The sequence below is a fragment of the Polyodon spathula genome, chromosome 30 (assembly GCF_017654505.1).
Source record: "Polyodon spathula isolate WHYD16114869_AA chromosome 30, ASM1765450v1, whole genome shotgun sequence".
NCBI lineage: Eukaryota > Metazoa > Chordata > Actinopteri > Acipenseriformes > Polyodontidae > Polyodon > Polyodon spathula.
Window position 1 is genome coordinate 1,678,977 of NC_054563.1, and position 17,009 is coordinate 1,695,985.

Genomic DNA, 17,009 nt, shown 5'->3' on the forward strand with positions numbered 1-17,009 from the left:
ATATGTTAAAAAAAAAACATGTTTTAACAAAACATACACCATCTAGCAGGGGCTTGATTGTGTGTTTGACCTCCTTCTTCTATCTTCAACTCTGCAAACATTTCAATTTAACCCCTCACCTGCCGCACTGACACTCTGTAGAAAAGTAGATCTGGAAGTCATCAGAGTTGTCGTGAACGTACAAGAAACAGCAGCGCTCGTCAAACTTCGATATGCTAAAAAAAAAAAAAAAACACCAGAAAAGGAAAAACGAATGTTTAGCAGCGATGGGCCGGGTTCGAAAATCTGATGAGAAGCAGCCTGTGAACTCACAAGACCTTGATGAATACAGCACGAAATACACAAATGAGAACGTGAAAGAGCAGGTCAAATATGTCCCATACTGACGTCAGTAAACGGGGACTGTCACTTGGGGCATACCATGTAAATCAGTGTTACAGCAATGGCACAAGAGAAAGTGTTACTGACAATGACATCTTGATACTAGTGCGGATCATAATAATAATAATCATAGTCATAATCATAATCCAGGATGGCAGTGTTTCACAATACAAACAAATACATTCCCCAGATAAAGAAATAGATCCTCTTTCCTATTCTGTGTAATAAAATGCCACAACATCGATAACCATGCAGTAGGAGTTAATACCAAATGAACACAGAGGGGTAGGGATTGATACACAGACAGCAACGCTTCTGAGCACCGGAACCTCTTTCATTGGACTTGTATGTTTCTGTTAAATGTAAAGAGATTTGTGAAGAGCTGTTCTTGATGAGAATTATATAGATTTTGTTACAAACAAAACCCCAAAAAACACCACAATACATGACCGAAGATGTTTTTGCTCATGGGGAGTCTTTGTCAAAGTCTGTGGATGATTCAGAACTTCATGACTCAAATTCCTTACAACAGCTCCCTGTGGTCTTTGATTCTCAAAGCTATTTACTCCAGATCGTCATCAGTGTTATTTTTGTCTGAAGATTAAAAACCCCAGACGAATAAAGAGACGACTTCAGACAACTCCCTGGCACCAGAGTTAAATGTACAAAGTGCACATTTAAATACGCATGTAGCATATTTAAATATACGAGTTGCATATTTCAATGTATGAGATGCATATTTCAATGTAGAGTTGCATATCTCAGTGTAGGAGTTGCATACTTCAATGCAGGAGCTGCATACTTCAATGTAGGAGCTGCATATTTCAATGTAGGAGCTGCATATTTCAATGTAGGAGCTGCATATTTTTCATTTTATTGGGTGCACTTTTACTATCTGAAAAAAACAAACATCGACAGCGTTGAGCAAAGGTTCCTAGACACAGAACATCATGAAGTAATGGAAACCGTTCTCTCCATCTCTCTAGCCTGTTCATCCACATCTGCTGCTGGCTTAGTAATTAGCTGCTGTGTGTGAGTTCGCACCCCAGTGTTATGGTTATCACTGCTGGCCCTGGATTGCAATCAGCAGGTTGTGTGATGCACTAAAGAAGTTCTGGAAGAGCTGTGAATTACGTTTATCTTCCCAGTGATCTGCAAGCTGTACTTACAATAAAGTACAGGCTTTAAAAAGCACGGCACATCAGGGGAGACTTGGGGTTTAATACAGCAAAGTTACCTCAAACTATTTCTCCCGGTCTCCGGGAATCTCCTGGAAATATGTGATTAATAATGTGTGTGTGTGTGTGTGTGTGTGTGTGTGTGTGTGTGTGTGTGTGTGTGTGTGTGTGTGTGTGTGTGTGTGTGTGTGTGTGTGTGTGAGTGTGTGTTGGTACCTACCTGATTCCTTTGATTGACGTGGCAGTGAAATTCCATTCGTGGATGCCTTTCTGAAAATGAAACATGGTCAAATTAGCATATTTCCTTCTTCACGGGAGAGTTTCTTAAGTAAAGCCTTTCCTTGAGCATTTCATCTTAAAATAATGTTCTGGTAGAAGTCATTATCCACTAAACAGGAGTGTGGTCAACATGCCCATGTTACCAACTCTTATAACAGTTTACCCTGGTATTTATGCATTTACCACAGTAACCTGCTTTGCCATGTTTATTAATAGGCTTTAGACCATACTCTGCTATTCTTTACAGTGCTTACCTATGCCTTAGAACAACCTCTGTTAGTACAGGACTCCAATAGACTAAGGAGTTAATTCAAGATCGAAACAGCAGCTTATCTAAATACCACCATGGTTAAAATGATTATAATATGAGCCTGGGTGTTTTCATAACAAAGTCTTTTCATAATCTTCACTCCTTTAGTAAAGAGGAAGTAGCCAACGTGTTTTATTATCATTGTCCCTTTTGTATAATATGTGCAGTACCCTTTCTTTTCTTTTTGATATAGTCTGTGTTAAGGTGTTCCTTGGTTCTGGCTCCCCGTCACAGGGACATGCACAGTAGCACTGGAATACTGAACACCCTCACCGTTTCCGCCGGAGAGACGTGCCATATAGAGACATTCTTCTCATCCGCTTCACTGTTGATTGAGACGTAGGATGGCTGGTATATCTTTGTCGGCTCAAGAATTAAAACCTAAAAAGAAATGCGACAGGGAAAATAAAAGTAATGTATTTCCCCATGGCAACTGATTCAATGATGTCAGTGATTGGTGCAGCTCGGACCGACTCGTCGATTACTCGATCATTCAGATCCAGCTACCTCTGGAAAGCAGGGGAGGGGCATTGGTGTTGACTGGGCTCATTTACCACTGCAAGCGAAACAAGGGAAGAAATAGCTGCTTGGATCTGTGATGACTGCTGCTTTTCATAGACTCGGTGGAGAACTGCAATCCATACAAACCCAAGCAGCTGTGTCTTCACTTGTTTCACTCGGAATGGTAAATCAGCCCGATCAACAGCAATGAGCCTCCCCTGATTTCAGTGGGGAGCTCGATGTGAATAACTGAAGAACTGGTTCGTGCCACACTGATCACCACTTACATGTAATTCAGCGAATCGGCTTGGGCCGCACTATCCCATTAAGTGCCATGGTCCTCATTTGAGGACAGGCTACTTTGTAACGATTTGGAGCATTTTTAACTGACATCTACCGTTCTTTGAACTTTCTATTTAACTATATTGTGTTACGCGTAATGAATGCAATGACACAAACACAGCTTGTGCTCTGATTGTTTTCGGTTCATGCAGCTCCAGCAGGGATTGATGCACTGCATACGGCGGTATTAAGAGGTCAAAGGTTAGGGGCAATGTAAACGCAGCACTATTGTCAAGACATACTGGGAAGCGCAGTCCGTTGGTGGTCTCTTTGGTGGCCTCCACTATGATGTCCATCCAGAAGTTGAGGCGCTCCCGCTGGGGCGAGTGCTCCAGGTTCTGCTTCTTGAAGCGCTGGATAAGCTGCAGATTCTGCACCACAGACCGTAGGTACCTGACAGAGCGAGAGCGAGAGAGCACGAGCAAGCGAGCGAGAGAGAGAGAGAGAGAGAGAGAGAGAGAGAGAGAGAGAGAGAGAGAGAGAGAGAGAGAGAGAGAGAGAGAGAGAGAGAGAGAGAGAGAGAGAGAGAGAGAGAGAGAGAGAGAGAGAGCGAGAGAGTGAGAGACAGAGTGAGAGAGAGATAGTATTTGCTTGCTTTATTGATTTAAAAAAAGCCATTGATTCAATCTGGAACAAAGGACTACTTTATAAACTCCTTCAAAGTGGTGTAGGGGATAAAGTCTATGACGTTATCAAGTCAATGTACTCGAAGAACAAAAGCGGAGTGAAAATTGGCAACAAAATAACAATTCTTCACTCAGGGATGTGGGGTGAGACAGGGCTGCAGTCTGAGCCAAACTGTTCAACATCTACATCGCTTGGCTACAACACTGGAGCAGTCTGCAGCCCCTGGCCTCTCTCTACATAACACTGAAACTGAATATCTGCTCTAGGCAGATGACCTGGGCACAATTAGTTCATCAAACACATTTAACCTGGCTAGAAAATTCTTGAAAGATAAAGCACACAGGGCATTCTATGCTTTTCAAAATCAAAGCCCCAACCAAAATTTAGTTAAAAATCTTTAATAGTATAATTCAACCCATTCTACTGTATGGCTGTGAAATATGGGGACCAATCCTAAAATAACAACCCAAAAAACTGGGACAAATGCCCGAGAACTCCACATAGAATTCTGCAAAAATACACTACAAGCACACAGAAACGCCCCAAATAATGCGTGCAGAGGTGAACTGTGGCTTCCCATTAACAATCCCCAGCCAGAAGAAAGCAGCCAAATTCTGAGCCCATATGAATCAAGCCAACACACAGAGCTACTATTATAAACCCTGATGAGCAACAAGCTCTCCCCAGAGACAGGAGACCCCCTGGGCCATCTCACACTGGCATGGCCACACAGCAATGAGAACATGGACACTGTGCACAACACAACAACAACCTGGAAACAAATCTAAAAAGCGAATAGGGAGGGAGGCGGGGAGGAAGGGAGGGAGGGTAGTTGTATTGTTCAGAGGGAAGGGGACTGTCCTGTTTGTGTTATTGCTTTCTTGTTTTATCATTTCAGTTTGTAATATTTTAAAAGCTTTGGCAACTCCAGAGCATCATGCCAATAAAGCTCATTTGAATTGAACTGAAATTGAATTTGAACTGAATTGATAAGAACATAGGGTTAAAACTAGCAAAATAAATTAAGGGAAACACGCAACTCACTTATCAAAAAAATACTTCATTGGTTCAAAATAACGACGTGTTTCGGCTTAACATTGTCTTCATCGGGTACAGAGAGAGAGAGAGAGAAACACAGGAACACAGCTCCTAGCATTAACACCTCCCTGATAGGAAGATAGGAATCCTGGATCCCAATTTGTGACACACTCTTGTTTTTCTTTATTAATCTTCTGATGACTCATATTTAATCTTCGACTCTTGATTGCTTAGCGTGCAGTCAGTCATAGATAGGGGAGTGCTGCTACTCGTACCTGGAATTGCCTTTAAGAAGTACTTACTGGCAATTATTAAATAAATCCAATGTTCATCTTAAAACAGAGTGGAAAATGTGCTTCCAATCTTCTTCTAAAACACAGAAGTTAGCTGTCATTGATTGGTACTCTTGTAAAGGTTTGGCTGTGTTTTGAAATCACTACATTAATGAACAGATTTATTGGGAACCTGACGATATTACGAGTAAGAGTAGCAGCACATCACCAGTTAATGATGCTGATAAAATACTTCAGAAGGTTTTTGCTTCCCTAGTGTTGGGTGACACACTGTGGTTAAGGGTTCTGTCAGAGAGATTGAAAGCTAGAACCAGCCTAGCTGGTGTATTTAGTGGTAGAGAAGCTCACTTGCAGTGTGCATGATTGCTGGCTCCTGCACAGCCTCTGCCCGACGCATTCACAGGCATTTTCACGACATGACATCATTTTTAAGCACATAATCTTCATAACATTGATCGGCTGGTTTTATCTGCCACATGTAACAACTTGCTTTGCAAAGAAAAATAAGAGACCCCAGAGACAGCGAATGGTTCTGAATGGTTCTTTCCCTTCATTAACCCCGATTGGTGACCATGACACAGATCAACAGCTTGCTCTACATCGATTGCAGGCGAAGCAAGATGCAGCAGCAAGGGTTCTTACCAGTGCCAACAGAACACATTACTCCGGTCCTTCAGCGTTTGCACTGGCTTCCTATCCAGTCCCGTGCTTCCTTTAAAATATTGCTCCTGACCTACAATGCTTTGCACAGTCAGGGTCCTGGTTATATAACGGACCTTCTTAGCCCTTCCAACTCTGGAAGGCAGCTTAGACCCTCTAATTTTGGACTGTTAAAATGCATGCTTCCAACACGTGTTGCGCTCGGAGGGCGTAGTTTTAGCTGTGTTGATCCTTTTCTTTGGAACTCACTACCAACCTTTATTAGAGAATCCACAACAGCAGCCAAATTGAACAAATCCCTTAAGACGCACTTATTTTCCATAGTTTTTTCTTAAACTCTTTATTTACTGCAGTCTGCAATGTTTTGTTTTTTATAATATATTGTACTTTGATTTTATTTTTATATTTACTTATTTTATTGTATTTTATTTTATTTATTGTATTTATAGAATTTTTTTTTAATGAATTGTTCTTGATTGTTTTGTACAGCACCTTAAGACACCTTACTGTGAAAGGTGCTATAATAAATTCAAGTTATTATTATTATTATTATTATTATTATTATTATTATTATTATTATTATTATTATTATTATTATCATTATTATTATTATTAACCCTAATTGGGAAAAGCAATTACCCCATGACCTAATGAAACCGATAGCCTCTCTCTCTTAAACACGGCGATGACACACATGTACTCGTTACCTTTCTGCGAGGCATGTGAAGTGCCTCATGATGGATTTATAGCTCAGATTAGCTTTACTGACCCCTGTGTTTATTCTAGGGTTGTCTGCACTTCTGTCTGTAATGACTTTTTACTGTTTTATGAGTCTTTAAATGGAGGCACATTGTAAATGTGGGAGATAGCTTCATTTCAATGTGCTCTCCTAGCATCCTCGCATCCTTTTAGAACAGTGCTGTCCATAATGTACTGAACTCCCTGCACCTGCTCCCCATATGTTTATTGACAGGCAATTACAAGCTGGCTTACATGTTCACAAGTGTGCTTCAGCATTACGGGCGAGGTTCTCAAAGACATTTACTCTAAATGGTCATTAAGACAATACTGTCTGAGAGAACAAACACACTCACTACCAAACCAGAAATAAACAATCCTGCAGGGATGGGAATAACACTCCCGTTGCATAGCAGTTAGAGCCATTACTGGCTTGTTACCTATACACTGCGGCTAGTCAAACTGTTAGTAAAATGTGGAACGGGTGAAACAGCTACGCAACAGGAATCTTATTTCCATCCCTGCATTTATCAGTGGAATTAAACCTGGTACTTTTCCCGACTTAAATCAAGCATTTAAGACATATAATACAACCGTGCATCTCGTTGTTTGAATGCATCCAATTTCTGGTATGTTAGAAAAGAAGTGTCCGACAGCGGAAGAAGCGCCTCCCTTCTTCGTCCAGCCCTTTGCATTGTAATGAGCGATTGGGGATTTCCACAGCCACTCACCAGACAGGGGGTTTTAGTTTGAAGAGTTTCTCTGCAGCCTGCACGGCCTTGGGGATGTCACTAGCCAGCATGCCGACGGTGAAGAACTGACCCACATCCCAGTAATTGTTCATTTTCTCCAAGCTGCCCTTCCTCCCCAGCAGGCTGTTCAGACGGACACCTAGAGGTGCAGCGAAGGGGAGGGGAGATTTCATTAGGAGCCCCGAGGCGCGGCGCAGCCCTCTCAAGCAGCACCAAGGCATGTTCCTTACCTATCTTCCTCAGCTCCATTGAGCTTTCGAACTGCTGACCGGAAACAATGAGCAGAACTGCCAGGTTGATGCCTGAATACAAGGTTGGCTGGAGATCAAATCCTTTACGATACCTGAAGGATATGAAAAGAAAACAAAAGCCAATGTATTGTTTTCCAGCAGTGAATCTGCACTGCTGACCTTGCCTCTTACGGTAGAAGAATGTCCTCTCGCCAGCACAAAGCCGAGTGAAACAGAAAGAGGCAGTGGCAGCCGTACATACTAACTCATTATAAATCATGTTTTAAATTAAAAAAATACAATATCTAGTAATGTCTTTAGAATTTGTCAGCTGGCAGTCAAACCATGCAACACAATCAGTATGAGGTACTAGAATCTGGAGTTTTATTCAAGTGACATAAGTGGCTTTGTGACTTCTAAAATCTTTTAACAGCATTTGGAAATATCACAGTCAAACAAATAAGTTATTTTTAATGTTGTTTCTGGAGCTTGTTATTACATCTCATTAGTAATATTTTCACATCTTATTAAATGCTCTGTGTTTGGCTGTGTCCTGTGGTGATTCCATTGGGAGTAGTGGGTTGCCATATGCTTGCTCTACCTCCAACACATCCCTCATAAAAGTTTGCCATGGTAGTTCTGCAGCTTCTCTGTGCTTCTCCTATGGTTACAGTATGAGATGGCTATAATTCACCCTGGGTTTTCCATGTCTAGCAGTATGCTTTAGTGTCCTCAGTGCCTTGCTTTACAGTGATCATACATGCTTTATTACACTTTGCTGTGCTTTCACTATTCCTTTTACAAGGGACGGGTCATGACCTTGCTAATCAGTCTGTAAAATCTCTCATGCAGAACTCTTAACAGGTTTTATGCCGATAACGAAAGTAAGAAGAAATGTTTTGGGAATGTCTCCATGGATGACATGCACGCAAGATGCTTTGTGACATTCCTCTGCACATGTCCTTGTGAGGGTCACCTGGAGGGATAGGGTCTCATTCTGGATACACCAGCAACAGCACAGTGATGTCTGCACATTATTCTTACTCAATTCTATTTCTACCCCAGTACAGAAGTTGACCACAGTAAATCTGCACAGTCACTGTCCAGTTTTCTCTTGCTCTTCTTATGCTTATACGACGCATTTACTATAGGTTTTTTTTTGTTTGTTTGTTTTTATATGCTTTAAAATTACCTCTCCAAGCTTTACAATGCTTAGATATGCTTTACCACGCTTTAGTACACTTTGCTATGCTTTTACTATGGACAACTGTTATAAGGGATAGTATATAATATATATATATATATATATATATATATATATATATATATATATATATATATATATATATATATATATAATCAGCTGTTCAGGTATTAATGTGGCATTTCTTTTAAAGTCACATGATTTTAGCAGGTTTGGTTCCACTCACTGCTGGTCCTGTTCTGTACATTCAGTTCAGAGAAAACGTAGCTGTTGCTGCCTGTGCTTTAATAGTTAAAACGACATTGAATGCTGCTCCTGATCGTCATATGCAGACCCCAGGTGTTTAAAGAAATCGAAGGAGCCGGTGTGATTAGTGCAGTGGCCTAGCTGGTTACCACTGAATGGCGTTCTCGCGGTTCTTTGTGTCTTTGCAGTCCGAGTCCAGGAATATGTCCTTGTATATCCGGCCACACAGGCAGAACATGTCAGGGGCAGGGTGATCACAGGACTGCAGGACCTGGAGCATCACTCTCAGAGCTTTCTCCCTGTCTCCAGGGCTGTTCCTCCTGAAGAACAAAGAACCAGACGCAATGACACAGAATAATAGAACGAAACAGAACCAGACAGAACCAGGCAGAGTGACACAGAATCAAATAGAACGAAACAGAACCAGACAGAACCAGGCAGAGTGACACAGAATCAAATAGAACGAAACAGAACCAGACAGAACCAGGCAGAGTGACACAGAATCAAATAGAACGAAACAGAACCAGACAGAACCAGGCAGAATGACACAGAATCAAATAGAATGAAACAGAACCAGACAGAACCAGGCAGAGTGACACAGAATCAAATAGAACGAAACAGAACCAGACAGAACCAGGCAGAATGACACAGAATCAAATAGAACGAAACAGAACCAGACAGAACCAGGCAGAGTGACACAGAATCAAACAGAACGAAACAGAACCAGACAGAACCAGGCAGAGTGACACAGAATCAAATAGAATGAAACAGAACCAGACAGAACCAGGCAGAGTGACACAGAATCAAATAGAAGCAGACAGAATGAAATAAAATCAAATAGAACCTAATAGAATCAAACAGAATCAAACAGAATCCGATAGAATCAGATAGAATAAAACACACGCTTTAGCAAAGGCTTTTTCTGCATCCTAAACACATGTAGCGCCAGTCACGCACGGCTCCGACACGTCACCGCTCGAGGGAACTGTTTTAAATCAGACTAAGAGACCTCTGTAAACTGATTCATGGGCGTCATTACCTTCCTAAAGTGTGTAGGTACCACAGATCAACATAAGGACAGGAAGCGATGGTGATCTTGCTGCCTTCCAGGTCCTGGTGTGTTTGAAGCAGAGTGCACAGTGTGGATTGATTCACCACAGAACCGCCGTCTTGCAGTAAATGGGTTACTTTGACTAACAAAGCAATCCCAGAAATCCAGCCTGTTGTGCATTTCCATTCTTCATATGCATCTCAAATGTGCAGTTTTGAAAGAAAGACATAATAGCTGGTACTGCTACACTTGGTTAAAGAAACCTCTACAATGAAAATACATGTTTGCTATAACTATGTGTTTCTTTCACAGCTGCACATTTAAGACCTGTGTAGCTAATGGAAGTGCGGAATAGGTCAAATGCATGGTATTATTTAATTAGCTACAATTAACATGCTAACAGAACCCTGCATCTCTTTTAGTGGTAATTACAGAGCAAGTACATGAAACACACACTACACAGTGTTTTCACAAAGCTGGAAGAAGCACAGATTTTAAAAGCAGCCAGTGCATGGTGCCTACCCCCAGCTGGAACACATGCCTGATCCAGTTTTATTTCTTTCGCAAAACCTTAATCCATTCATCAGGAAATGTCAGGTCCCTGCATTGATAGAAAAACTGCTTCCATATGTGAAAAGCAAACCGCTCAAAAAGCCTAATCAAAAGGCTGTTACTGTTATTTAACCAATACAACACCTGTGGACCTGCCCAGCAAAATAAAGCAGAGCATGTGTGTTGGATGAAGATTCTTGTGCTCACACTGTCTGCAGGGATGGAAAGAAGACTCATTACACAGCAGTCTGATCCATTCCTGGTTTTACTAGGAGTTTCATAAGACACACCTGAGCTTGTTACCTATACACTGTGGCTAATCAAGCTCATAATAAAATCTGGAATGGGTGAAACTGATATGCAAAAAGAGTCTTATTTCCATCCCTGTATCTTACAGCACATATACAGGCATTTTTATCTTCATTAAGCCAAATAAGGGCCATCAGATTTTAAAAACTGTTCCAGACGCAGGGCTGGATCAACTCCAGCCCTGGAGGCAAACTAACTTGCAAATCAGATGGGAACGCTTTTCAGCTCTCATAAAAAACTGATCCAATATAAAGATTACGATGAGATTGTTTCCAACACTGCTAATACAGAGACAGCGCCATTCTGCACAGTTCAGATCAATGCACCATCTTCTACACTGTCACCAAGGCTTTGTTTCGTTTGCCTCCATACACACTGATGCAATCTGCAAGCCTACCTCCATAAATTGCTGAAAAGGTTTTAGCAAAAATGTTTGGTTCCGTCACAGATTATTCACTACTGCGCACACAAATTAGCATTTTCTTTGGCCAAATTATTTTACCTCGCTAATTTAGAATGTCCGATTTTGTTCCCGCATCGCAACTCCCCACATCATCTCTGGATAACTGAGGGTCACTAGGTATCTTCTGACCCCACCGTCAAGCCAATCTTCAAACACTCAGGAGCTCTACAGTGGATTTCAGCACACTACTGGCCTCTGAAGCACCAAGGCCAGGCCTGCCTGTCTCTGCTCTGAATTCACCAGGCGTCTGGCCAGTAGAGGTCAGCAGGAGAAGACAGTCCATGAGGATCTTGCCTCCCTAACCCATCAGAGCTAATAAAACGTTGCCTGTGGAATCCCCAGCGAAGACCGACAACTTGGCACCGCCAGGATGCAAACCAGCGCTCCCCGGACTGTATGACTCACCCTGCACTCCACATGGCCGTGCTGTTGCCAGCTGAGGACACCAAACTGGCATTACAAACATACAGCTCTGCACCTTCTCAAAAAGGATCCCTTAATCGAACAGCACTATGACTGGGTGAACAGTAAAGGATTCAGACAGCTGGCACCATGTCGCCAGAAAACAAAGCTATGGCAGCAGAAACAGTTTATACAGCTGAACCACTCTCCTGGGTTACTGCCAGATAAGAGCAATTGGAATATGCTGAGTGTAAACAGGGTTAGCTCAGCTAAGACAGCATGTAAAAACAAAATACAGATGTTTCTGTGATTTGCTTCTCCGGTGCAAAAACACCCAAAACACAGAATTCCAAAACAAGTTTATTTAAGGACTTTTAAGAAAGTAAAAACGAAAAGTAATAAATACATCGCGACAGAACCGCACGTCAAGTTCTTTCTGAATGCTAAAACCATAACATCATACCATAAGACCGGCACATGTGCTTTCAACAGCTTCAATCACAGCCCATGAGATATTCCAGCTGCTCAGAGGCTGTCAGCTGCACCAGCACATTGCGTTCAGCTACTGTACAGTGCTGAGTGCCATTGAAAGTAAATGAATACAAGCAGGTAAATCTGTCACTTGAGAACCAGGACTAGCAGCTGCTGGTCTTCTCAACCTTGTGTCTCCTGCGATCCGCTTGTGTTGCAGACTTCATCTGGTAGCATCATACAGGGGAAGAACCGGCTCTCTGTGTATACAGAATGCTTCTTGCAAATTCAACATTGATGTGGGTTTTTTGTTGATAAACTACTACATAGATCATGCATGCTGTTCAACTGTGAGCTGCCAAGGTAAACAGTATGTGGTGTGCAGCATGGAAACACAGCACATGTATTCATTGCTGTAAGGTGCAAGGTGGTACACCTGGTTTTTAAAGGATGAGACCATGTTGTCCACTCCATTAACACAGTTTTCCTATGCGAGTGGTTACTTTAGTTCAGCTGAAGGCTTCTCATTAAACAGGTGCCCTAGCAGCTAGCATGGTCCCTCCTAACTGGCGACATTCAAGCTATTTTTAGCAGACAAAGTATTCATCATAAAAAACAACTGCACCATGCTTTTACATTGCATTAGTCATTTCCACCAACATCTGCTTCTAAGAGGTCAGCAAATTACTGCACTGCTGCTTTGTTTAACATTCAACAAAGAACCTGGTTCCAAACTTTCAACGCTTCTTCAATTCTGCATACCGTACCCTCAAACTACGGTATATAAAAACACACACACACACGTACACACACACACAATGCAGCTGTGCATTTAAATCAAATGTTAAAAATGTTCACTGTTCAAAAACAACACACCTGTATCAGACAATGGGCCACATTTACAAACTGCAAAGAGAAAACAAAACATTGATCTTCCAGAGTTTCAAACAGAAATCTCAGGAGGTGAGCTTTAAGACCAGCACCATGCACCATAGCTGCTTTTCTAGTCCTATTTCACTGTATTGTGTTCATTTTACAACAAAAAGGGGAGCAAACTTCTGGCTGGTAAAGATTTTGTGAAACATTATGAGACAGAGACCATGAAGACGTGGTCTTAGATTTTGCTATTGATTTGAAAGCCGCAGTTGCAAAAAAAGCAGACGCAAGCACACACAGGCCTTTTTCATCATCAAGACCTTTTGACGTCAGCACAGCACTAAACACAATGGTATGGAGAGAGCAGTGTGTTTGGCACACATCATTCCCTGCTTTGCTGCTGCTGCCCTTCTGTTTCTGTGTGTGTGTTGGCATATATCTGTAGCACCCAGTTAAGCAGGCACAATCAGCTCCTATTGATCTACATCCACAAGCCCCTTTGAAAACTCAACACACTGAAGCAGAGTGTGAACAGTTACCCTCTGTAGGTTGCAGCAACTATGGTCTATGGCAGAAATACATCAGGTTTATTTTTTTGCGACACTGGACCTTGTAGCCCTGTGGTGTGTGATCCATCCACAGCCATGCAAAGATGACAGCAGCGCTCCCTGTGCATCCTGCATTGAAGGACTGTTTTAGAAGGAGTGTTTTCATACATTCTCTCAGGTTAACCCTTAATTACTTTTGTTGAGCTGAAAAATAAACTCCTGTATTGAGTACACATGAGAACAAGTCACACTTTTAACATACATTTCTACACTACAGAATGGGAGTCCCGTGAGGTTCCAGCGTGATTACAACACTACAGCAGACTGGGACGAGGAGTCCCGTGAGGTTCCAGCGTGATTACAACACTACAGCAGACTGGGACGAGGAGTCCCGTGAGGTTCCAGCGTGATTTCAACACTACAGCAGACTGGGACGAGGAGTCCCGTGAGGTTCCAGCATGATTTCAACACTACAGCAGACTGGGACGAGGAGTCCCGTGAGGTTCCAGCATGATTTCCGACAACATATGTTAACACATGGCGCTAAGAACAGGCCTCACCAGGACTAAAAAGGTTATACAGCTCCGAATCTGGAGACTTACCTGTTGAGGGCGAAGGCGTAGTGAAACTGAATCATGTGCTGGTTGGCCAGGTCACAGGTAGGCAGCATTTCCAGGGTCTCGACCAGCTTCACCATCGCATCATAGTCCTGCAGCCAAACATAAGGCAAAGAACAAAGACCAATGAGAAGGGACTCGTCTTTAAAATCCTAAAAGGAGGAGTTGACAAAGTGAACCCGAAACAACACTTTAACTCAACACAGAAACCAGGACCGGAGAAATGAAGAGGAAATAGACACTTCCACAGAGAGTGGTGAGGGTGTGGAATGGGCTACCTAGCCATGTTGCTGAAGGAAACTTCTTCACACAGAGAGTGGTGAGGGTGTGGAATGGGCTACCTAGCCATGTTGCTGAAGGAAACTCTTCTTCACACAGAGAGTGGTGAGGGTGTGGAATGGGCTACCTAGCCATGTTGCTGAAGGAAACTCTTCTTCACACAGAGAGTGGTGAGGGGATGGAATGGGCTACCTATCCATGTTGTTGATGCTGAATCCATGGGATCCTTTAAGACCCAACTTGACAAAGTTTTTAGATCAATCAGCGTCTAGGAATCAGATGAGTTTAGATGCAATTTTCCAGAGACTACAGAGTATGCCAGTTTACCCCTTATTGTCCAGGAACCATGTAGAGTTTGGTATCTGTACAGCACATACATCATCCTTAGATGGCATGACACACTGTTTTCAAGAAGGTAAAACTACAAAGCGGTATGTAATTCAATAATTAGCATGATTCAGCAGGTTTCAATAGACCGAATTACTGAATTATTTAAAATTACTTCATTCTATAGAGGGTGATGCAAAACGTTTGGTGAAGTCAGAGTGAAAATGGTCCAATCTGCACCTGAATATCCCTGTATGAAAAGAGCAGGTTCATGACAATATCCTGGGTCAGCATCTCGGTGTTGTCAATGCGCAGTTTAATACGGGTCAGCTCCTTCGCCAGCTCCTCTCCTTGATACTTGTCCCTGGCTTTGCGGATGTCATTCAGTAGAGTGTCCTTGTAGGAAGCGCTGTGGACAGAGAGACAGAGAGAGAGACACACACAATGACTCGTAGATACTGCTGGACACCAGCTGTGTGCCAACGGGCAGAATTCACTTTCATCACGCTAGCAAAAAAAGGATGCCAAGCCTTCACCTATCATCATCATCCTCATCAGGACTGCTTCTTGCGCTGCAGTCTGTTGGCATGCGCTATTTACAGTGTGCTACTCGAAAATAAAGAGAGCTGTGAATGCGGTTTTGAAATGAAGTGGAGGCAGCAGGGAACTAAGATCAGCTTGGTCAATGAGCTTCAGTATCACCCCAGCAGCTAAGCATTGTTGTGTAAAATGCATAACTCGGAAATATAAATGCCAAGTGATTATTAAACTACTTGGAAATGACGTGACCACGATACAACTCATTTACTTTTGAGGATTTTATTTTGTGTATGTCGTTCTTCAAACTCTTACATGCTGTGCATATCAAAAGCACACTGCACCTTCCTGTAGTTAGAAATTCACAGCAGAATAAACCTGTTTATATTATGGTACTGTCCATGGTGTGTCACTGTTAAAAGGTATAGCTAGTAGCCTTTGCTAGATAATTCTATAATAGTTCTCAGAATTAATTTCTGACAACATACGGTACAGATATAGCAGTGGTCAAGGCTTCTTGCATGAAGTTTCAAGTTTCCATGGCAGCCCTCCTGGCTTGTTTCTCAGTTGACGAGAAGGTTCTGTGTGTTGCCATGTAATCTTTGTTGGGAAGCACTCCAGGTGGACTATTGAAGAGCAGCTGACTCACTGTCATGTGGTGTTTCAAAGTATCCATACTGTAAGCAAACCCCTGTGCTGGCTGAGATCTTGAAACAGGAAACTCGTATCAACCGAGATTATGTTTTCACTGGAGAGCTCATACTAGCAGCCATGTAGCCGGCTCACCACTTACTCCCTCCCCTATTCTTCATCCTAGGATCACATTCAGACGAGTGATTAGGCCAACAAATCTGTAACCCTCAGCCTTCACCTTCAGACTCGGTGTCATGGCTCATCTTGATCTGTAACCCTCAGCCTTCACCTTCAGACTCAGTGTCACGGCTCATCTTGATCTGTAACCCTCAGCCTTCACCTTCAGACTCGGTGTCACGGCTCATCTTGATCTGTAACCCTCACTCCTTCACCTTCAGACTGATCTGTCACAGACTCTCACGACTCAGTGTCACGGCTCATCTTGATCTGTAACCCTCACCCTTCACCTTCAGACTCAGTGTCACGGCTCATCTTGATCTGTAACCCTCAGCCTTCACCTTCAGACTCAGTGTCACGGCTCATCTTGATCTGTAACCCTCACCCTTCACCTTCAGACTCAGTGTCACGGCTCATCTTGATCTGTAACCCTCACCCTTCACCTTCAGACTCAGTGTCACGGCTCATCTTGATCTGTAACCCTCAGCCTTCACCTTCAGACTCGGTGTCATGGCTCATCTTGATCTGTAACCCTCACTCTTCACCTTCAGACTCGGTGTCACGGCTCATCTTGATCTGTAACCCTCAGCCTTCACCTTCAGACTCGGTGTCACGGCTCATCTTGATCTGTAACCCTCACTCTTCACCTTCAGACTCAGTGTCACGGCTCATCTTGATCTGTAACCCTCACTCTTCACCTTCAGACTCAGTGTCACGGCTCATCTTGATCTGTAACCCTCAGCCTTCACCTTAAGACTCGGTTTCACAGCTCATCTTGATACTCCACCCTGAGGCGATGCTTACCTTTTTCCAATCTCGCTAATCTATGGATCTCCCCAATCCCGATCTCGTGTGTGAGTGGGGGCAGGCTGCCCATGTGCCCAGGGGCAAAGACATGCAGTTGACCACATTGACCATCCAGAGGGTGGTGGCAGAGAGCCCCATGTGCACGGTGGAGGCCTATTATGTATGCTTTATGTTTTTAAAA

General features: G+C 42.8%; 1 protein-coding gene across 5 annotated transcripts in view; it reads right to left on the reverse strand.

Annotated features, from left to right (window-relative positions):
- map3k15 (mitogen-activated protein kinase kinase kinase 15) overlaps positions 1–17,009 on the reverse strand; it is a 48,692-nt gene that overhangs the window by 18,312 nt on the left and 13,371 nt on the right. For 4 of the 5 annotated variants that reach the window (XM_041232847.1, XM_041232850.1, XM_041232849.1 and 1 more), the window contains 9 exons: positions 14,915–15,083; positions 14,054–14,160; positions 8,929–9,099; positions 7,330–7,442; positions 7,079–7,238; positions 3,234–3,384; positions 2,422–2,529; positions 1,780–1,829; positions 120–215 (listed from right to left, as the gene is read on the reverse strand). In XM_041232847.1, coding sequence (XP_041088781.1) covers positions 120–215; positions 1,780–1,829; positions 2,422–2,529; positions 3,234–3,384; positions 7,079–7,238; positions 7,330–7,442; positions 8,929–9,099; positions 14,054–14,160; positions 14,915–15,083 — 1,125 coding nt within the window. The remainder of the gene's footprint in view (positions 1–119; positions 216–1,779; positions 1,830–2,421; positions 2,530–3,233; positions 3,385–7,078; positions 7,239–7,329; positions 7,443–8,928; positions 9,100–14,053; positions 14,161–14,914; positions 15,084–17,009) is intronic. The other variant, XM_041232852.1, reaches the window with a different exon arrangement.